The sequence below is a fragment of the Centropristis striata genome, chromosome 22 (assembly GCF_030273125.1).
Source record: "Centropristis striata isolate RG_2023a ecotype Rhode Island chromosome 22, C.striata_1.0, whole genome shotgun sequence".
Lineage (NCBI taxonomy): Eukaryota > Metazoa > Chordata > Actinopteri > Perciformes > Serranidae > Centropristis > Centropristis striata.
In genome coordinates, this window is record NC_081538.1 from 2,544,840 (window position 1) to 2,568,503 (window position 23,664).

The 23,664-nt window shown below is 34.8% G+C and overlaps 1 protein-coding gene across 1 annotated transcript in view; it reads right to left on the reverse strand.

The window, feature by feature from the left end:
* Positions 1 to 8,706: 8,706 nt before the first annotated feature.
* pcloa (piccolo presynaptic cytomatrix protein a) overlaps positions 8,707 to 23,664 on the reverse strand; it is an 87,016-nt gene continuing 72,058 nt past the window's right edge. Inside the window, exons 23-27 of the mRNA XM_059325460.1 lie at positions 20,897 to 21,038; positions 19,603 to 19,664; positions 15,907 to 16,041; positions 13,162 to 13,307; positions 8,707 to 12,246 (exon numbers count right to left, since the gene is read on the reverse strand). Coding sequence (XP_059181443.1) covers positions 12,103 to 12,246; positions 13,162 to 13,307; positions 15,907 to 16,041; positions 19,603 to 19,664; positions 20,897 to 21,038 — 629 coding nt within the window. The 3' untranslated portion in view covers positions 8,707 to 12,102. The remainder of the gene's footprint in view (positions 12,247 to 13,161; positions 13,308 to 15,906; positions 16,042 to 19,602; positions 19,665 to 20,896; positions 21,039 to 23,664) is intronic.

A 23,664-nucleotide genomic window follows, 5' to 3' on the forward strand; every position in this document is an offset into this window, starting at 1 on the left:
TCAGCATCCTGTATAATGCTGCTCGAACAAAAAGTGAAGCTAAACTTTCGTGGTGCGATTAGGCCTACATACAAAGCCAATGCGAATTCAAAGCGTGCAACGCAAATTAAAATGTTTCAACTTCAGCGAAAGAATTTGCTTGATTCTGTGCTTATCAGCGTTAAGATTCTCCTGCACAGCCAAGACAGATCCAAACTCCATTCAGAAAACAAGCATTTTAAAAGTTAAAATCGTGAATTTAGACTTTTTTTTTTTTTTTACAAATCATGATGTGGTTATCTTAGTATACTTCTAATGGTTATTTCAATTAAATCACAGCAAGTTCTACCGGTTATTTCCTGTCACTAGCTTTCAAAATGAAAGCACCCGTTTCACACTGGACGGCACCTTTTCAAAATAAAAGCATCACAACATTGTTAAACACCTTGAAAATGTACAAACATGAAAAACAAGCTATATAATACAAAAACACAAATAGGAAGCTTACTAAAGGACATTTACAGTTGTGTTTAAAATAAATGTTAAAGTGATATAGTGATTGGAGTATTTACTACTTTTTACTGCTATACTTGATTTACTCCACATTAACAGTCTTATCATAACATGTGTTCCTATCAGTAGCAGCTCAAAACCAGGTAATTTACTATATTTTATAAAGCGATTAAATTAGTATTGAGCAGAATTTAGTTCAGAGTTTTGGTCCGGCCCCTGCAACCTTCGTGGTATTGGTCATGTGGCCCCTTGGGAAAATGAATTGCCCACCCCTGATTTAGAGTGTGCTGCTACAATGGCTGAAAACTAAATCTTACTAACCCCAACATTAATTTTCACTGTTTATCTGTTTGGTCACATATCATACCTGTTGTAAAAACCCCTCTGCAGCAAGAAACAAATCCTCAAAACACAAATGACCTCTCAACTGAATGTTGAAGACTCCTCTTTGGAGATCGAGACATTTTTTTGGTGTATGTGTGTGTGTGTGTGTGTGTGTGTGTGTGTGTGTGTGAACCCTGTCTGACCTTGGATAGGCTGATGCATGCGGCGACGTTGCCTGATGCGGCCTCGCCAAATCTCTGTCGTTTTGATCAGCCTCACTGCCCAGAGAATCACATACGCAGGACGTTTCCAGGCCCCTGTCTCATGCAGGCCACATCTTTGAAGGCAAATGAAGGGAACAAACACATCTTTAGAAGTGAAGGATCTGAGGGCTCGATCAGAAAGAGCAAGGGAGAGAACAGGAGGGGGAGTTATCGAGAAGAGGGATGGAGAGGGTGAATATGAAAGACAACACAGGGAACATAAAACGCGAGCGGGAGACAGAGAGGGTATAATGTAGACAACAGAGCGGGATCTGGCAGGGAGAGCCTGGCATCCTTTGATCAAATTCTGAACGTTTGCAGCAAGAAGTACATGAGAAGTCAGCCAAGCCATGTCCTTCAACATTTTAAACCCTTCTCTCACAAACACTTCTGAAAAGAAATAGTTACGAGCGTAGGTGTCGTAAGATGTTTTATAACAATGCACTATTAGAAGATCGGTGAAAGCAGTACATTGTGCAATATTCTGGCAAAGACATACCCTATTATATTCATATATAGTATTTCAGAGATACAAAAAAATACACTTGACTTATAATAATAATAATAATACATTAAATTTTTATAGCGCTTTTAAAGGCACTCAAAGTCGCTTTACATGACAGGAAATTAGACACACACAAACACAAAATACAGAAGAAAACAACTAAACAGAGATGAGATTATGAGTTCAGATCTGTTTCAAATCTGGCCACTTAATTTGAATCTACACTGTAAAAAAAATCTGTTAAATTTACAGTAAAATACTGTCAGCTGTGGTTGCCAGAACTTCACAAAAAAAAAATACTGTGAGTGGGTTTTCTACTGTAAATTTTCATTTTGACTGAATAGTCCCTTTATTTTTACATTTACATTTACATTTAGTCATTTAGCAGACGCTTTTATCCAAAGCGACTTACAGGAAGAATAAAAACAAACAATCAAGGTATAGGTATATATATTTTTAGGGTAACTATGTCCTTGTGACAGCATGGTATTTAATTTTACATGAAAAAAAAACTGTTTCCTAAGGTCTAAAAGTTGTGTACTATTCCTTGATTTACCGTAATTAAAAATATCTACTACAGAGATAATCATTATCTATTTTACGCCCTATTTCTGTTTCAATTTGACAGTGTTTTACAGTGTACAGCCAGAAGTCACTTAGTTTTGTTTAACTGGAAACACTGGACAACAGCTAACCAGGCTCAAGCTGAAGTTAAAAAAATATCACCTACCAACCTTCTGTTTCAAGTCTTTATGCCAGGCTCAGCTAACAGGCCTAAGATACTCCAGACGGAATTGTCCAAAAAGTGAAAGTGAGGAGCATTTATGGGTACAAGTCGGGAACTGGCCTACTTTACTTATTTCAAGGGTGCTGAATCCCCCAAAAAAATGGTTCCCAAGCGAAATTTTGAGTTTTTGACCTTCTCATTTGCATATCAAAATGGCAGCCGTTGGTCGTTGGACCATTTCCCCTTAGTTTTTTGGTAAGTAGGCAATCAAAGATGAGGAAATTAAGTTTCTGGATCTATAGTCTAGAGTCAAAGCACGGATATAGTGGAGGCTCAGTGTCTTTTTTATGTAAATATATATATGCAAAATACCAACTTTTAAGGTGAAATTAAGCATATATATATACATAAAAAAGACACTGAGCCTCCACTATATCCTTGCTCTGACCCCAGACTATAGATCCAAAAACTTAATTTCCTCATCTTTGATTGCCTACTTGACTTGCCTAAAAAAACTAAGGGGAAATGGTCCAATGACCAACGGCCGCCATTTTGATATGCAAATTAGAAGGTCAAAAACTCAAAATTTCGCTTGGGAACCACTTTTTTTGGACTCAGCACCCTTGAGATATGTAAGGTAGGCCGGTTCCTGACTTGTACCCATAAATGCTCCTCACTTCTTATAGAAGGCCTTTATTCTGAAATCCGTCTAGACTAAGAGGTGAAGATTTGAACTTTTTCCTCAAACTATTTGTTGGCAAGCTTGAGACAGTTTCTGCTGAAGCATTTAAAATAGTAAGCTTTTAAAGGAAAATGACATTGGGAAGCAGTGACCACATAACTGGTTGTTTGAGAGTTTTAAACCAAGGTTTTGCTTTTGATTTGCTGAATGTGTTTCTGGATTCTTTATACGCTGTGGAGGCTACGAGACAAAAAATGAATTTTCTTCAAGAATGCAAGGCAACATGAGGAATCTGATGGTCACTTTGCACTTATGCAGAATTTTATATTTAATAATTTGGTATCTTTAACCTTATGTGAAGTGAATTTCTGAATACAACCAGATGCCAAGCTTGTGGCAAGACCTCACACATCTATATATAAAATGTTTGCTCTGTTTAAAAATACAGCTGAGACTCACTGCTGCTTACTGAGCCCAATACAGCGATCACAGCCATTTATGGTGTCTGCAACAGGTGTCTGTGCAAAGATTATAATTACACCAGATCATCAGACATGGAGAAAAGTCCCAGCTATAGTCATCACGTCGCCTCACAAAACAGATTACGGTCAGAGCATGAATCTATTTCCATATATTTTAGTGTTATTTCTCTCTCAAAGATTACTTTTCCGTATACCTTACAGGTTATATAGCTTTCTTATAGCAAGTGGGGTTCAGGATTAGAACAGATTACAATTCCTTGGTTGATGAAGTAAAGACTAAATATTTTGAGGTGTGAGGTGACTTGTGCCTCTCCAGCTCATTTTGATTTTTTTTTTTTTTTTTTAATATTCTTTTTATTGCCAAGTTCACATTGGTTAGAATACATGTTTCACACAAAGCAACCATAGTTTTATATGCTTTTTTGGTATACAAGAAAAAAAAAAAAGAATAAAAGTTAAAACAACAACAAACAAACCAACAAAAAACAAAACAAACAACAACACGGCAGCATCTTAAAACATAAATAGATTGATTTTGGATTTTCTAACAGACTCAGCAGGCAAGAGCAGGTGGTTTGTAGCTACAGCTGCAGAGTCACTGACCAGCAGGTGCTGACACACATAATCAAAATACACACACACACACACACACACACACACACACACACACAGTTTTTCTTTTTGTTTCAGTCTGTCTTTGAATGTGCAGAACAAATATAATAATATACAGAATAAAAGCATCCAATGGATAATTTTCCTTGTGTTTTTCACAGAAAAGGAATACATTGTATTAGAGGTCCTAAGGAAATAAATCACCTCAGAATAGGTGAGTGTGCAAAATGGGTTCCTCACGCCCCCTGCAGGTAGAATTACAGAACTGCTGGCACTCATATTTAAACCCAAACTTTAAACCAGAGTGTGCATTAAAACAGTAAGTATGCAAAATATACAATTTGTTTACGAGTATAAAATGAGCATCTGGCCCATAAATCTGAGCTCCCATTTAACAATAAGCTTTCAAAAGTAACTGCACAAAATGAGAGATATTTTGGAAATAGATGAATACAGGATATTAGGATTTAAAAACTAACAATATAATATGATGCAACAGAAAAGCACAGACTGAATGAAAGTAGAATGAGCAAATCAACCGGGAACTTAACGATTATTTTATCTTTTTTAAAAAATATTATTCTGTTTAAAACCTACATTCAATGTCAATATATTTACAGGCAAATAGTTATTTTAATCGTAATATATATACATATATATACAGTGGACATATAAAAGAAATGGAAAATGGATGACAGAAGAAAAAAACACTTTAGTGCAACTGTTTTACCAATCTGCAAATCTAAAAATGTTATTTTTGCTGGCAACATTTTTACCAATCGTAGAATGTGAGTATTGAAATCCAACAGATCATCATCTGGCACAAAAACAACCCCAAAATACTTCATTAACGTCAGGAAGTAAACAACACATGTCCAGTCTTCAAAGCTATTGGCTGCAACTCACAGTAACAGTTAATTCCTTTTCATCAACGTCTTTGCATTTCATCACATCATCAACTGGCTTTCTAACATCACACAATCATAAACTGGCCATGTCTTCATCTATGATAAATCCCTGATCACACTGTAAACCAGCAGCACTCTACAACTGTGTTTATTTTCCAAAGCCTTCTCTATCCAATGGAAGCTGCTTCTCAAAATAAAGGTTTACTCCACACAGTGCAGGCAGCTGCTCATAACAAACTTCTTGGCTTGTCTGTATTATCTCATACAGATTTACTTCTGTTATAGCTGGCCGTTCACACTATCACAGCTGAGCAAAATATAGGGCCGGAAAAATCCTGTTTTAACAACCGAAAAATTATATTTCACATAAAAACATTTATAGATGGTAAATAGACCATTTATAAATGGTAAACAGGTAGTTTATTAATGTTTAATCATCATTTATAAACCATATATAGGCCATTTAGAATGGTGAATAGAAAATGTAATAATGTTGAACTATAATTTATAAATGCCAAATAGATTACTTTACCATAAACAAACATAATTATTAGTTTATTAATAGCTTTACACTCATTATAACATTTTCAACACCATATTAAGGATGTAAATTATTTCAAAATGATTCTTATACCTTTAAGAAATTGCTTGAAAACATTTAAAGATTAAATATGCATTGAATTTTGTAAATGGTTAATAATAATTGGTTTATAAACCATCTATAAACATCACTTAGATGGTTATTGTAAAGTGTTACCAAAAACTGACCCTTCACTGGGTCCCACCCTTGGTTACCGTTGCTAAGCCCGTTTTATTTTAAGCTAACGTTTAGCTATGGGTCCCGTTATCTTTGTTTATATTCTCGGGAGTATGCAGCCTATTTACAAAACAATGAAAGTATTGTATATTAAAACATGCATCTGTCTTGCAACTCACCGTACTGGTATTACTTTATGTAGTAGATTTGTTCAGGCTCAAATGGTAGACAACTAAATTACTTGTTAACTTGCTTGCTAACGTGCTAAAAGTAGCTAACGTTAGTTAGTGTCTTACCTTGGGACAAATGAAGTTCTTGTTGGTCATTGATTGATTCTCTCGTTGGCTTTTAACACCACGTACAGTGTTGATTTTATGATGATTTTATGATTTTACAATTTTTGTTTTTTGTTTTTATTGTATTCATGCATATTTTATTTTGTGCGGGCAGTACATTTTACATTTTATTTTATTTATTTTTATCCCATTTTTAATTTATTTTATCTTATTGCATCTTACTGTTCTATTGTTTACTACATCTCTTTGTATTGTGTTATGTATTTATTGTTTGTGCAGCACTTTGGAAACCTTGTGTTTGCTAAAATTGTGCTATATAAATAAAGGGGATTGGATTGGATTCATTGATTCAGCTGTGATAGAAGTTTCCCACAATTTTTATTCCATATCTGATATCTCCCCTCTCTTGAGTTTTTGACTTCATAAAACCGGGAAATATGACAACCTGCCTCTAAACTTTGGGGGACATCTGCTGTGGGACTTTTCAGCATTTTATTAAAGTTTGACAGGCCTCCACTGATTACAAACAGTTACTAATTGGACCGTGATGGCTGTTGTGGGGACTTAGGGAATTATCTGTCATTTCTGTGCTAATTATTGCCTAATTTGCCTAGAATTAAGGTTGTTCACATTTTTTTAAAAATGATTCTGGCTTCAAGTTAGGAATCAACACTGCCATGTTCGGACTGTCAAGAGCAGCAATGACACTCATGATTTATGAGACCGCCTATAAAGCACACAAGGAGGCAGATACACACTCTGGCTAATTGTGTCTATGACCTCCCAGAGCATCAAAGAGTACATTTTCATTATTACAGACTGAGTGAAAAGCATATGATCTTATGTCTTTGAAAATAAGCATTGAGGAATAGTGTCACTGTTGTCCTAACCTCATAAAGGGAAAGAAGAGGACAAAGAGAGGAGACCACCCATGAGTTATGTCTAAGAAAACAAATAAAAGACAGATTTTTTTTTACCTAGTTATAACAGGAAATTAATTTTCCAGCACATATATTATTTTATCATCGTATGAAAAGCACAGGTGAGCAGCTATCACTGATGTTATTAAATAACATTAGTGATAGCTTTTCCTACTGTGACATGTCAAAATGTTATCTGTGAACAAGGCCTATGGATTAGTACAACATCACAAAAACGGCAATGTATGAATGAGTTGAGATTGTGTTGTGGGCAAACAAACAAACAAAATCCCAAAAAGTGGAAGCCAGTGGAGCGAAAAGAAAACTGCGTTTGAGTGGCTGGACTATTTAAATTGTATTTCTCTAATTAATTGATTCTGCTTTTCAATCCAATCCAATCCCCTTTATTTATATAGCACAGTTTTAGCAAACACAAGGTTTCCAAAGTGCTGCACAAACAATAAATACATAACACAATACAAAGAGATGTAGTAAACAATAGATGAGTAAGATGCAATAAGATAAAATACATTAAAAATGGGATAAAAATAAATAAAATAAAATGTAAAATATACTGCCCGCACAAAATAAAATATGCATGAATACAATAAAAACATAAAATCATAAAATCAACATAAAATCAACACTCTATGTGGTGTTAAAAGCCAACGAGAAGAGGTGGGTTTTAAGAAGAGATTTCAAATGAGACAGTGAGGAGGCCTGTCTGATGTGCAGTGGCAATTCATTCCAAAGTTTGATTCTGCCTTTTGTACAGAAGAGATTGTGGACACTGATTAGAACAGAGCCATCAGTAAATGTTATTAGTAACACCTGTGCTTTCCCTGTCATACACACACCAGATGCTGATTGGACGTCCTCTCACCTTGAAGCTGGATGGAGACATGTCACAGGAGAGGGGAGCTGCCAATCAAACACACCTGTACACGCCCTCAGAGTCTTGAGAAGAGATCCACAACCAGTAAGTGCAAACACCTGTGTCATTGCACCACAGCATGTAGGCACAATTAGGATATTACCATGAACATGTCACTCTTGCCCAAAATAAGAGCACATAGCACCATCTTGTGGTTAAATGATGTTACTTCACACCATTGGTAACAAATCCAACCTGATATGAAATCCCTTTAGGAGTTTTAAAAGGTAAAAAATAACCCAAACTAAACCCCAATTCTTTTTTTAAAAGAAGAGGAAAAAAAGAAAACTGTTCTGACCAATTTGTATGGAATCCATGAAAGCCAAGTGAAAGAAAAAAAAACAATTCTGGTGATCAAAAATGTTTTCTCTCCCGTGTTTATGACAAGAACAGATGAAAAGGGGTTTGCCAGGATATTATTTCTTGTTTCTTAATTTTTTCTTCATCTGTAAAACAGGTGTTCAATCTCCGAAAAAAAACAGATAAAATATTTGGCAGGTGAATCTTTTTTCCTTTTTCTCAGGATCAAGAGTTTGTACCTTGTCTTATTTAGAGCAAAGGGGCAGTGATGCACTTTAACCTCTTGTGGCCGAAATGAGTATTACAACACACACATTTTTATACCTTTTTAACAAATGGAAAGAAATCAAGAAACATTGAAATATTACCTTGGCTTTTTTAGAATAGTCTTAGGTCATAAATACGGGAGAGAAAACAAATTAGATTTGATAGAAAAAATGGATCACCAGATTCTTTTTCCCTATTTGCCTCTTGGGGGTTTCTGTAATAATGCAATGCACAACATTTCATTTGTACTGATATTTAATATTTAGACATGGGGCAACAGCCATTTTTACAGCACAATTTGCATAATTTATCAATACCTCCTGTATACAATCACAAAACCATGACAGTAGATTTTTTTTCTGTTTACTTACAAGTGAAAAACCAGACAGGTTTTACAAGCATAATCTTTGTACAGTCAGCATACATCATCAATAGTTTTAATAAGTTTTCTTCATAATTTTCCCCTCTATAACATTTTTGTTCTATATCTTTCTCTACCTCATTCTTTTTTTTCTTTAGTAATATCTGGACACAAAAATAGTATGAACCACCAACAAAACATGCAACATCCAGTGTGAGCACATTTAAATTCTCCTGCAACTGCTTGAGTTGTTAAGATAAACTTCTGTGTAGTTAGACTCTGGTAAACCTTTAGTGTTTGGTGTAAAGGGTCGGGTTAATCTGGGTCTCTATAGACAGGCATAAGGTCGTTTCTCAGTCTATCCACTGTACATTGATCGAGAGAAAAACAACTTTCTTTAACTTCAAAGATCACATACCTTTTTTTGTCTGCTAAAAGACCTATTGCTCCACAAACCCCAGTATAAAAAAGCTATGTATTTACAAGGTTGGAAATAGAGAGATAGCATCTGTGTATGTGTGTGTTTGTGAGTGTGCGTGTTATTCTTTGTGTGTTATGAGAGATTTTAAAGTCGATATTTTTAGACAGACAACACTTAAAAGAAGAGATATGCATTAGAGCCAATGACATGCATGGACTTGGTATGAAGATGCTACACACAAGCACATGGGTATAAAAATAAGAAAAACAAAAAAACACACTGACCTTAAAACTACGATCATTTCAGGTATAACATCCATTGATTACAATGTTGCCTTTTTTGGGTAAATTCTCGTACACATACTGGAAAATTAAAACATTCAAAGGAGGAAAATCAATCGATTTAAATAGGAATGCTATTTTTTCATCATCTTGATTTATAAATATGTGATATTCAGGATCTGTGCATGTTAATTTCCATATGTGAGTGTGTGTTCGTGCACAAGGACAAGTAAGATGGTTCTCTGAGTTTCAGGCCCTCTAAATTTTGTAAACAAGCACTACATTGTGTATAAAAACAAAAGTTCTCACCTTTTTTATGTACACCTGATATGTACTGTAAACAAATATAATACAACATATGAAATAGTCTCACAGGCAATAAATAAAGAATCCTATAGCGATACAAAATAACAAGTTACATAAAATAAAAAATCATATTAAAGCAATAATCTTTTCATGGAGGACATGAAAACACGGCAGTGCAAAAGAAAAGTCAATATAAATGTTTCCCCTCCTCACATTTCTGGCAAGTCAAGATGCAGCTGCCACCATCAAACAGTAGATGTTGCATAGAAATCACTCAAATATTAGTGACATTGTATTAGAAGTTATATTTGAAGTTAGAATCTCGAAGATTGTTTTCTTTGCCGACGATAAGCCGCTTTTTACTTGTTTTTGTAAATTTCATTGTCTGTTGTCATGTAGTCGCCGCTTTTTTTCTTTGTTTATTTAGCCATATTAACTGTTTATTCACACTTCTTTGCCCTTTATTGAGGCTGTGACTTAGCAGGTCAAAGGTCAATAAAGTTGATGGCATTTTGCTTTGCCAGCAGAAGCAAATTTGCCTCTTTGTTTGCAGAGAATGGGAGGCCAATATCTCCCAACCTTATATTGGCAATGTGTGATTGTGCCCAAGTGGACTTAATCATACATCTTCGAGATTATAACTTTCACTGCTAGGTTGGGCTGAAATGCTAAATAAACCACTTGTCCTGCCTCTTGACCCCACTAAAAGCACACACAATGACCTTTTTCCAAGACATAATGAACGGACTAGACTTTTAAGACACTGACGATGTGAAGTGGTAATATCAAGACAACACATATATGACAAAAATCTGGGACAAAACATCAGCATGCTACTGCAATAGCATTGTCGTATCTTAGAATGGTAATAGTGCTTCTTCACGGACGGTTCCGGCACGTTTCTCTTTTGTTCGCTGCAATATCTCCTGATATTGTCATCGCTTTACTTTACCTCTCTACTTCCTCGCCTTGGAAAGAAAGAAAAAAAAATCTCTGGCTGTCTCATTTTTAGCAGGATGATGACGTCAGTTTTACATTCTAAGCAGAAAAAGTGCAAAATACCACAAAAGCGTATGTGTTGAGCAGGACCGGTAGAATTGTAACTCGTAATGTGCCTGGATCTCACAAAGAAAAACATGAAATACTTAAAATCTCATATGTCTCACATTCTAAGGGGCATCATGGGTAAATAAAATCTCTATGTCACAATCATCAAGACTCGATTGTCTGTGATAAAGATATATCTATCTATATATTATAATTAATTTCCAGCTATGACACTTCACTATATACAAAGTGAACCTCAGAGGTGATTTTTTTTGTGTGTGCAGAACATGTGGCACTGCATACCAAATAGATAGACTCATGCGCACAATATATAGTGTCCAATCTGATATATATATCAATATTGATCATTATCAAACAATAATTATCATTTGATAGAACTGAGGCTACACTTACGGAGAGAAAATATGGGGTTCAAAGTGAACAAGGAGATGTTTTTGTTAATAAATTCATGCTTACTGAGATTTCTTTTTTTCTTGGAATGCTAGGTAGTGTGTTGTAAAATATACTATGCTTCCTTCCCAGGATAGATTTTTAAATAATTGAGGAGAAGACAAATAATAGAACTCTACGCTAATATCATAATACAAAAATAAATACAAAGTCTCCGTAGCGGAGGCTTCAATATTTCATTCCGAAAATGCTTTGTAACTCAATAAAACTCTGCGCTCATAATAAAGCAATGAGGAAAATCTTTCATGGATAAAACATCTAAATAAATAAATTTGAATCCACAAGTGTGTCCATTCCCTGTAGAATTAAAATTTCTCTTCTGTGTGAATGAGTGTGCAAAGTTGTCATAAATAATTGTGTGTGTGCATGTGTGTGTGTGTTGTGAATTTTAAGTGTGTAATACCTGGTTGATTCCGCACTTGACCTCTGAACTCAGCACCTGCGTTCCCCTCAGCACCTGGCTACACTACTATACACTGTACGTCCTGTAAACTTATGTTCATTTCCTGTAAACGCATTACTACTTCCTCCAGACTTCCTGACAGAAATCACCACCAGAACTGCCCTTACTAACGAAAAGCATCTTCCAAAACTCTAAGCCCTGAAAGTAAGATTGAAGAAAGACATATTCACACACATATTCCCCCTCTCAGTGTCCCAGATGTTGAACCTTAGCGTCCCCAGATGAGAGAAACCTCTTCGTGCCCTCTTGACTTGAGTTTTTTTTTTTTAGATTGAGTCTCCTTCTATGAGTGGATCTGGGCGGTGCTGGCGAGCAGCTTGTGCCAGCTCACCACTCGCTTGCGTAGGTCGACTTTGTCCAGCCACACGTAGGCCTCCCCAATCAGGGTCTTTTTTACAAACTTGCCGCCATTGGAGACCAGGAACAGCTGAGAACAGAAAGCATTATGTCATATATAAGTTGAGACACTACACTGCCAAAAAAAGAAAAGTTGGGTGAACTCAAAATTTCAAGGCAACAAACTTCGATAAAATTTTAAGTTGGACAATTAAACTAAACATTTTAAGTTTTGTTTTTGAGTTTGCTCAACTCTGAATTCAGATTTTTGTCAACTCAACTGTAAGTTGTACTAACTTATAATTTTACATTGTAATAACTTTTAATCCTTACTTCTGCTAACTTCTGCAATGTGCTGAATTGGCACGATTGTAACGCCGCTATTAAATGTCAGCTAATGTTGCGACCACAATTTTGAGTTAGCATTCATACACTAATGGCTACTCTTGTAGCTGTAACAAGCAGTGCAGCTAGCATCAGTTAGCCGCTAGCATTAGTTAGCCGCATTCATTTCGTAAATCAGAAAATACTGTCATAAGCCATATAAAATAGATTTTGTCATGTTTTTAGGAACATAATGTTCTTTGGCCCTTTCAAAGTGTGTTATCAGTTTATCATTTTGGTTGTCTAATAAGCTGTAGTTTAGTTTTCAGATGGACTAAAAGAAACTTTATTTCAGCTTCACCCTCCTGTGTAAATGGGGTCTTTGTCGGCTCCAAAAGGCAAGATGGTGACAGCCAATATGCCAAACTCAAGGGTTTAACAAAAGATCAGTGTATGCTAAAAACAAAACATTAATCAAGCTAGCTGTTTTCAACCTTTATGCTAAGCTAGGCTAACCCTTTGCTGATTGTGGCTTGTTTTCTAAGCTGTTATTAGATGAAAAAATACAGATCATATATACATTCTTCAAATATGAAGCTATGTAGCTGTGTGTGTGTGTGTGTGTGTGTGTGTGTGTGTGTGTGTGTGTGTGTGTGTGTGTTAGAGACTGTATTAAATGTACCTGTAGAGAGTGTCCGGCGGGGTTCATACAGAAGCGGAAAGTTTCATTAAAAGAAGGCTCGCGGTCGTGACGACACACTCTGGTCTTCTTCTTGATGATCCTTTTCTGGGTGGCGATGTTCACCACATACAGCTTCACATAGAGATCTGTGGACACACACACACACACATACACATCAATGACATCATACTACTATAAATGTGTTATTCTTGGTGTGTGTGTGTGATTTTGGTCAATATTAAAGCTATGTGTATACATATATGTGGAAAAAGGACACATGTATAAGAAATACCACAAATATGACATAGTTAGGAAGAGTAAAATATGTTAATTTCACTAATATAAGATGTATTATAAAAACAATTAACCACAGAGGGAAACATTAGTGAGTAAAACTGTGGAGAAAAAAAGTAAATATAATATTTTTATATGTAGTTTGAATGGCCTTTGGTATTATTAACAATGGAGATAGGTGGAGTTTAATTTTCTTTCCCCCCCAGTCAACCACTAGAGGGCAATAAGAGAGCTGTTACTCCAAAGAATATGTTGTTTGTTAAGTCAAGGCCACATGTAGAGAAGAGACTTTAAAGTCACCAACACGCTTTAGAAATAGTCACAGATGCACAAAACCAACAATAAAGCGTTAATGCTATGTGAGTCACTGCTACACATTCTGTATGTTCTTCATACTGTCAATGGAAATAAATCGTTATGTGCAGATCCCATCTGGAAGCAAATGCAAATCAAACAAGTGGCAGGCAGCCTGGTATTAGGATGTAAATATTACAAGAGGCGGCGAGGTGGGCGGCAAGCTGCTCTCTGTCGAGAGGAGAATATTTTGCTGTGAACACCAGAGACATAAAGTCGAGCTCACATGTAATCTAAATAATGTTGTATATACTGTAGATGCCACAGCAGACCTTGTGACTCAGTGTGCTGCTGGTTCTCTTAACTACATGACAGTTACAGTAATAACATTTATTTTTAATCATAATAATAATAATAAAATAATATAACTAACATCGTTTTTTTTATCTTTTGGTTTTTCCCTGTTACTAAAATATGTGGTAACGCTTTATAATAAGGTCCTTAATAGCCATTAATTAACAAGTAATAAGGCATTGTTCTCGCTTTAGATCCGGAAGTTGCAAAAAAGCATAGTTAACTTATAGTTAACTTATAATAGATGAGCAATAAAGTATAATTTAATATCAATAAGCAAACAAAATAAGATTAATAAAGGCATGGCAAAGACATAATGGGTGGGTCATGGGTGTTTGTAATGCCATTATTAACACTTATATAAGCTTATAAACACACAATAATGTTAATAAGCATCTTGTAAAGACATACAAGGGCCTTATTACTTGTTAATTAATGGTTATTACAAGGACCTTAATATAAAGCGTTACCAAATATTTTAATCCAATCAATGACTAATATGATGTTTGGACATACAGAAGTTTTTATTAAATAATTGATGATATTTGTTGACAATTTAAAAACATTATTAAAACAAAATAATTCAAATTTAAAAAAAATAAAAACACTGTAATTTCAATATTACTTAAAAAAAAATATCTGGGAGTTTTTGCTGTCTATACTGTAATTGGTTCTGTGCCCCCTTTTCTGTGTGCGGTCTAATTGCATATTATGTCGTTTTGTAGTATTTTTATAAGCTCTCAAATACTTTTTGAATTTCATTTCTATCTGCTAAAGAGGCTGACAAATCTATTATTTAGTTGAAACTTCTGTTGAATTTCCAGAAAAACTTCAGGTTTTAGGGGCTGATTTTAAAATCGCCCAGAGGTTTTACAGGCAGTTTTAGGCGTCAGTGGGTTAATAGTGTTTTTAACCCTGGACATGTACATTATTGGAGGTTATGCATAATGCTGTTTTCCAAGTGAATGTGCCATAAATGCTATAAATCACTGTCACGACACCTGTGGTTCTGCATCTATAAAAACTGGCAGGGACTCTTAGCCATGTCAGATGCCAGTCTTTCTAAGCAGTGTGGGCTGTGTGGGCCTCCCAGCTGTCAAATATTAAAATGATTTTTAATTAATTTGATTAAAAAGATATGCATCACTTATAATTGTCTTTGAATGCTGTATATAAAAATAATAAGTCTAATTGGAATAAATGGAGAGATCATTAAAAAAAAGGCCTACATGTTGAGACTTATCAAGTCATTTTGTGTGTGTATGTTAGCATAAATATGAAGATGTGTGTGCTGTGTGTATTAGATATATCTGTTGACATTATTGGCCTATCAAAGGCCTATTATATCGTTATATATGCTGTCCAATATGATCAGTTATGAAAACTTTTTACACAATTTAAAATGCAGAAAATGTTGCTTGGTGTGGTAGAAATTGTGTTTGCAAATTATTTTTTAATTTTTATTTTTTATAGTCAGCAGTAACTGAACAGATGTTGTTTATTTATCTATGTATTTATACCTATTTATTCTGTATTTCTCAGTTATCATTTATAAAATTAGCAAACTGTATTCAATTGTTTGCATAAAATATAACAATGTAAAATATTAAGGAACAAAGTTTTGTGTTTGCTTTTGACACTAACTCTCTGGGTAAAAATTGGTGCACTAATCACATAAAAAAAAAATTCATTCCAGCTCAAAAAATGACTATATCCGCTACCATATCGATGAATTGCGCCCATCTAAAATAAGTATCGCCATCAGTCTCAAAACTCCCATATGAGTGGTGGATAGTACGCTACCTGGCAGGTGGTCTGGAGACTTGAACTTGTAGGTGATGTTGCGACATTGAAGAATCTCAAGGACCAGTTGCTCACCCTCGGTCTTTACCTCCTTCTTCAGAGCAATCTTTATCTCCCCCATCACCTGGGACTTACCTAAACACACACAGAAGTTACACACACACAAGGATATACAAAAGTTATTGGAAAGTAATTAATATGTATGATTTTTCTCCTCCTCTCTGAGAAAGGTAAGTGGTAAATAAAGAGTATAAAAACAAAATAATTCAAAATTTTTTTAATCCTGGGAGTTAACCAAAGTGGCTATCTAGGCATGGCTTGCTATTTTGAATTATATTATCATAAATTGTACTTTAAATATAACTACTATTACTATGCAAAATTGTCTGTAAAAAATATATATATAAATTTAAAGTGGAAACACATTTAATACATACTTTATATGGGTTTTTGGTTGTTTCTCAGCTTCAAATGTTCAATTATATAAATGTATCTGCGTGTCTCTGTTCTCTCACTCTCTCTTTTTTTTTTTTTTTGTAAATTTTATTCATGCGAAGTTTTGGCACATACATATATGCAGACACATACAGTACAAGAAACATAGAAAAACTAAAGAAAAGTAAAATAAAAGTAAACAAACCGATAAAACAAAACAGAAGCAACAGACAGCCAGCCACCTCTTACTCATTAACGTAAAAAAGAAAATGTGCACAAAAACATGTCGGAGGCCCGAGCCAGAGGGGAACAGCAAAGTCTCGTAACCCGGATACATATCAAGGAAAAATATATAATATATATAACATACAGTACAGGCCAAAAGTTTGGGCACACCTTCTCATTCAATGTTTTTCCTTTATTTTCATGACTATTGACATTGTAAATTCATCAAAACTATTAATTAACACATGTGGAATTATGTACTTAACAAAAAAGTGTGAAATAACTGAAAACATGTCTTATATTCTAGTAAGCAAAGGGTGGTTACTTTGAGGAATCTAAAATACAAGACATGTTTTCAGTTATTTCACACTTTTTTTGTTAAGTACATAATTCCATATGTGTTCATTCATAGTTTTGATGCCTTCAGTGAGAATCTACAATGTAAATAGTCATGAAAATAAAGAAAATGCATTGAATGAGATGGGTTGGTCCAAACTTTTGGCCTGTACTGTATATTTATATACAATATAATATAATAAAAAAAAAAAAATTACTTAGAAAAATAAAAAAATAAGAATGCAGTGCGTTCAGGTCCCAGTTTGAGGTCTATCTTTTCTAATGTATTCAATAAAAGATCTTTTTAAACCTATCATGAGAATTAGACTCTCTCTCTCTTTAATGAGGCATCCTCTACACGTGACTGCCCTCCTCTGGAGACCGAGTGTACTCTCCTGATGAGTAATAACAAACATGGCCTGCGAGCAATCACATTTATTTGTTTAACAAGGATGGGGAGAAGTTATGAGGAGCTCTGCCTGGCTTCTGGTTGCCGTGGAAACTGAATGGAAATGACAGTTTTTGAAAGCTGGGTCAACAAGACTCAGGCGAACGGTTAGGGTAGCCTCTGTGAGAGCATGTTCATGAAGAGAAGAGAGAGACACGCTGACATAGAAAGACTGAGAGAACAGAAAGCAGATGAAATAGAGAAGAAGACGAAGAATAAAAGTGTTAATGTGTTCGTCCGTGTGTGTGTGTGCTGGAGCTTCGGTCTCACACTTTGTTGTAAATGTGAGAGTGAAATAACAAAGCTCTTTCTAGCTTTTTAAGGTCATCTTTGCACTTTTTGCATTAGTCATAATTACAAAACTTCACAGGCAGGAAGGAAAAATAAGGACAACCAGATGAATTGATTAAAAAAAACGGTAACACTTTACAATAACCATCATTTATAGATGGTAAACAGATTATTATTAATGTTTAATCACCATTTATAAACCGTATATAGGCCATTTAGAATGGTAAATACATATTTTTATTAATGTTTAACTAACTACATAATTTATAAATGGCAAATAGATGGTATATTAATGTATGTTTATAGTTACTTTACCATTAACAAACCAATAAATTATAATTAATAGTTTATTAATCGTTTTAGTTGCACTCATTATAACGTTTTTTAAACACCAAATTAAGTATGTTAATGATTTTGAAATGATTCATATACCTTTAAGAAATTGGTTGAAAACATTTAAAGATTAAATATGTGCAGCACTTTGTAAATGGTTATTAACTGGTCTATAAACCATCTATAAACATTACTTAGTTGGTTATTGTAAAGTGTTACCAAAAAAGGTAACACTTTACAATAACCACCATTTATAGATGGTAAACAGATAGTTTATTAATGTTTAATCATCATTTATAAACCGTATATAGCCCATTTAGAATGGTAAATACATATTTTTTATTAATGTTTAACTAACTAAATCATTTATAAATGGCAAATAGATGGTATATTAATCTATGTTTATAGTTACTTTACCATTAACAAACCAATAAATTATAATTAATAGTTTAATAATCGTTTTAGTTGCACTCATTATAACGTTTTTTAAACACCAAATTAAGTATGTTAATGATTTTGAAATGATTCATATACCTTTAAGAAATTGGTTGAAAACATTTAAAGATTAAATATGTGTAGCACTTTGTAAATGGTTATTAATTGGTCTATAAACCATCTATAAACATTACTTAGTTCGTTATTGTAAAGTGTTACCAAAAAAAACTGTAAATTAGTTAATAGGTCTATGTTTAACATAAATGACACATGTATACATTTAATACTTGCAATGGAAACAGTCAAGTAAACATACAGAGAGTAAAGCTAAAAAAAACATATTAAAATAAATAAAAAATGGTGGTGAAATGTAAACAAGTACATTTACTTACATTCAAACTTCTACTTTACTATTTTTATTTTATGTTGCTTTATACTTGCACTCCACTACATCCCAGAGGCAAATAATGGACTTTATACTCCACTACTACACATGTTTATTACATTTTTACATAAGATATGATGCAGTACTACACTACCAAACTACCTGTTCATCCAATCACCTGAATATGATACTTTATGATACTTTAAGTAGATTTTGCTGATGAAACTTTCCTGCTTTTACTTTACAAATGTAGGACTTTTACTTGTAATGGAGTGTGGAATTTGTACTTTTACACACTTAAAGGGACAGTTCAGGCCAAAATCAATAATACACTTAGCTGTAGTGCTTTTTATCAATCTATCAAGAGTTTTTTTTTCTTTTCGGTGCTTTGAGCAAAGCAAGCAGAGTGCCATCTAGTTTCATTATATTTAAGGGAAGCCAGACACTCTAGACTTGATAAAAAGCACTACAGATAAAAGAAAATCATGTATTTTAGATGTGGTGATGAACTGGCCTTTAACTCAAGGATCTAAGTATTTTCTCCACCAGTGGGAAAGACAGATTGTTATTCTATCAATTAATCAATAATTTAAGTCACTACATTTACTATTTCTTAAGGCTGGACATGAATGTAAATGCTGTATCAGATAATGGTAAGTTTGAAACTTTTAAACTTGTCGTATAACTACAATCACAATAAAGTCTCTTATGTCTTATGTCTAATGTTAAAGATGTACGTTTAAGTTTGAGGTTTTTAATCAAACAAGTATGAAATAACACACACACATACATGAAGTGTACATCTAACCTTCAGCGTCACCGTGTCCCAGTGAGGATTTCATCACATCTGTGCCATTTGGGATCTTTCCACTAAAAAGAAGTGAAACAAAATCCTGGATTTTACAAAACTCCACAACAGTTTAACACAGGGGTGTCAAACTCAAATACACAATGGGCCAAAATTTTAAACTTGAATAAAATCAAAACATGTTTTGCTTTAACATTAAATATGGAACCAGCAACGCTTATAAACATACAATATATAACTAAATAGTGCAGACATGCTAAATCAAATTTCAAATAAAAAACACATCAATGTCATTAATTTATTAAATAAAAATTAAATAGAAATCGTATGCCTTTTCTATTTGCATCCTTCTGATTTAAATATCAAAATTAACTTTTTCAACAGGTTAATAAATTCTGCCTTTCTTTTCGGGAATATTCTTGAGGTTGCTATGACGACCGTTTCTGGGTCCTGTCCTGATTGACGCGCCAAAACAACAGCAGGGCATTGTGGGATTTGTAGTATTAGCGGTAAATGCGCCGTATAATACCGGCGGGTCAGCTTTTATAGTACAATAATTATATAATAATTTGGTATTGCCTCCCGGGCCAAATAAAATTACAAGTGTCAAACTCTGGCCAAATTTGGCCCGCGGGCCAGAGTTTGACACCCCTGATTTAATGTATTGTTCTGAATATGTTCTGGGCAAGTGTCAGTTTGTCCATCAATTATACATTTATAGCCAACATGATCTCACAGGAATCCGTGAAATAGCCACGGATTTCGCTTAACTCAAAATCCGTGGAATAGCCACGGAATCGCTCAAATTTCCGTGAAACTGACACGGATTTCGCTACAATGCAAGTTAATGACAGTCATATCCCGTGGCTATTCCAACATACAAAGTGATTATGTACATTCACTGAGTGAATATTTAGAAAATAAAACATATATTTCTCGCTACAAATGTGATCAAAATCCATTTTTATGCAGAAACTAAGTCAAAATATTGATTTTTCACTAAAAATGAGAGGACTGTCCACCATGTTTTTTGTTCTGACCGCTGGGACCTTGAAAGTCACGTGACTTGGAACAAACCAATAGCCACGGGATATGACTGTCATTAACTTGCATTGTAGCGAAATCCGTGTCAGTTTCACGGAAATTTGAGCGATTCCGTGGCTATTCCACGGATTTTGAGTTAAGCGAAATCCGTGGCTATTTCACGGATTTCTGTGAGACCAGGTTGTTTATAGCACATCCAAAGGTAAAACTGATGCTTTTAAAGGTAAAAGTAGTGAATAAGCTGACTCACAATCGGGGGACCTGGAAGATGGCGCTGTCCACCTCGTTTGTCTCTCCTTCTTCGTCCAGCAGGCTGTAGGCGCTGCCACTCAGGCCGCTGTCCAACGAGGCCGCTGTGACCGGGGCGTCGCTGGATCTGTAGCTCGACCGAGCTGTGCAGAGATACGACCACACCCATCACGACAAAGAGACAGGAAGAAAAATTGCACCTCTGCTGGATCCAAGATTGTAAAAACTAGGGCCAAGAAGCATTAGTTAATGTCTGCAGCTAAATCATCATAATCATCTTATATAATACTCCAAGTTGTTTATGTCACAGTCAAAAAGGGGAGGCTTTATTCAAAGCACAAAAGACTGGATTGTAATGAATAGCACACAGACACTGCAGCCTAGCAAGAAGCATATGAACCAACAGTACAATCTTCCTTCCAGACAAAGACGAGACAGTAATAACTCACATTTAAAGCTTTAACATGAAACAGACAAATTCAGAGAAACATCACATATATATGTTTATGTAAAAACAAGAGGCACGTAGACCCTGCTGACATCGTTAGTCGTCTATATGAACTATTATTAATCATCTGATATCTCAATCTTAGCATTAGTTTAGTTTAAAAAATCAGCATAAGTTCATATCTGGAGTTTAAAAGATATTTATGAGTGTTTCTTTTTTTAAAAAACCTGTTTATATGCAGCATATTTTAGATGTTTAAATGTCAACATTTGATTGTCAAACAGCTGATCAGGCAGTGTGATAGAGTATGAATGATGTGAGATGCGTGGATGTGGTGCAGAACAGAATTCATGCCGACACGTTTTTTCTTTCAGGCCACTCAACACGTTGTCATTGACGGATTGCTAAAGCTCACTAATACCAGTTCAATGAAGCACCGGAGGAGTCGTGACGCAGCGGATGCGGCAGTGAGAGTGTGTTAACGCTCTGTGACTCACGCCACACACACACTCTGAGACAATCATTTCCTGCTGCCTGGCTATGCTGGTTCCCCCCTTCCCATCAAGGTTATAATAGTTTTGGATTTTTCATTAGTTTTAGTTTTAATTTCGTTGTGAATTTTTGTCTTCGAATTCAGTTAGTTTTAATTAGTTTTTAGAGTGAGTTTTCTAGTTTTAGTTTAGTTTTTAGTTTTTGAAAATGCTTGGTTTTAGTTGAGTTTTTATTAGTTTTAGTGTTAGTTTTAGTTTTTTTCTAATGGGCTATGTGTTGGGTGCGAGATTCAAAGTGGTCATAATACATTTTGCCTTTATTTCCTTTGGTTTATCATCTCAGCCCCAATAAGGTTATTAACTCTTACAGTTCTGGGTGTTTTGAATTTTGGTTCTAGTGTAAACATCCCAGTCTCAGTAAACATATTCACCATGTGTTGCATGTTCAAATAAATACACTGAATTATGATTGAAAAAAAGTTGAAAAAAACGAAAACTAAGGACATTTTCACTATAATTTTAGTTAGTTAGTTTTGTAAACCACAAAATACAGTTTCAGTTAGTTATCGTTTCTTTAAAAACTCTAGTTTTTATTTTCATTTCAGTTAACGAAAATGTTTTTTCAATTCTAGTTTTCGTTATTTTGTTAGTTTTCGTTAACTATAATAACCTTGCTTCCCATGTGGCATGTCAAAAGCCTGTTCATGTTGTTGTGAAAATGTATTATTGTGCTCATGTGCTGAGGTTTTTTTCATGCTTTTTTCCTCCTTTCCTCTCCTCACGTGTGCTGTATTTCTCTCTCTTCTCCCTGTCGTCCTGTCCTGTTCAACTTTGTCCTATTGATTGTTTGTGTGTGTTGTATACGTTTGGATAGGATGATGGCCAAATTTTGTTGTAATGGTACTTGTCAGTGGTGTAAAGTAACTAAGTACATTTACTCAAGTACTGTACTTAAGTACAATTTTGAGGTACTTGTACTTTACTTGAGTATTTCCATTTTATGTCACTTTATACTTCTACTTCACTACATTTTGAGGCAAATATTGTACTTTTTACTCCACTACATTTAGCTGACAGCTTTAGTTACTTTTCAGGTCAAGATTTAACATAAAAAACACAATAAATTTAGGTGATTAGACACTTTTTAAAATAAACCTCATAACAGTATATTAAGTAGTCAATATGAGCCCTACCTTGAGAATATTAAAACGCTGTATACATAAATGCATCAATAATAATAATATAATATAATATTTGGAATATATAAAAAAAACTAACTGGCTCCATGCTGCATAACGAGTACTTTTACTTTTGATACTTTAAGTACATTTTGATGCTGATACTTTTGTACTTTCACTTAAGTACATTTTGAATGCAGGACTTTTACTTGTAGTGGAGTTATTTCACATTGTGGTATTAGTACTTTTACCTAAGTAAGGGATCTGAATACTTTTTCCACCTCTGGTAGTTGTTACTTGATCAATGACAATAAAGGGAATACTGTCTTAGTGAGTCGTGTTGGTGGCCGTTGAGAAAGCGCGTCTCGCTGCATGAATCTCTGGTGATTTGCAACTTTCTCTCTGTCTTCCTGGCTCTTTTATTAGCTTGTAATCAGACTCCCCTCTCTCTTTCTGCAGGTGTGCGTTAGTAGTATCGCATCCTCTCTTTTTTCTTTCACTCTCTGTGCTTCAGTCACACCACAGAGAGGAGACTCTTTGGGCAAACTCTCACCTCCGATGCTCTGCGGCCTCTCTTCTGACACGGCTTTCCTGAGCGTCAGGTGTCTGCCGTCTGCTCTGCTCCCTTTGGCCGACACGACCGCTGGCAGGG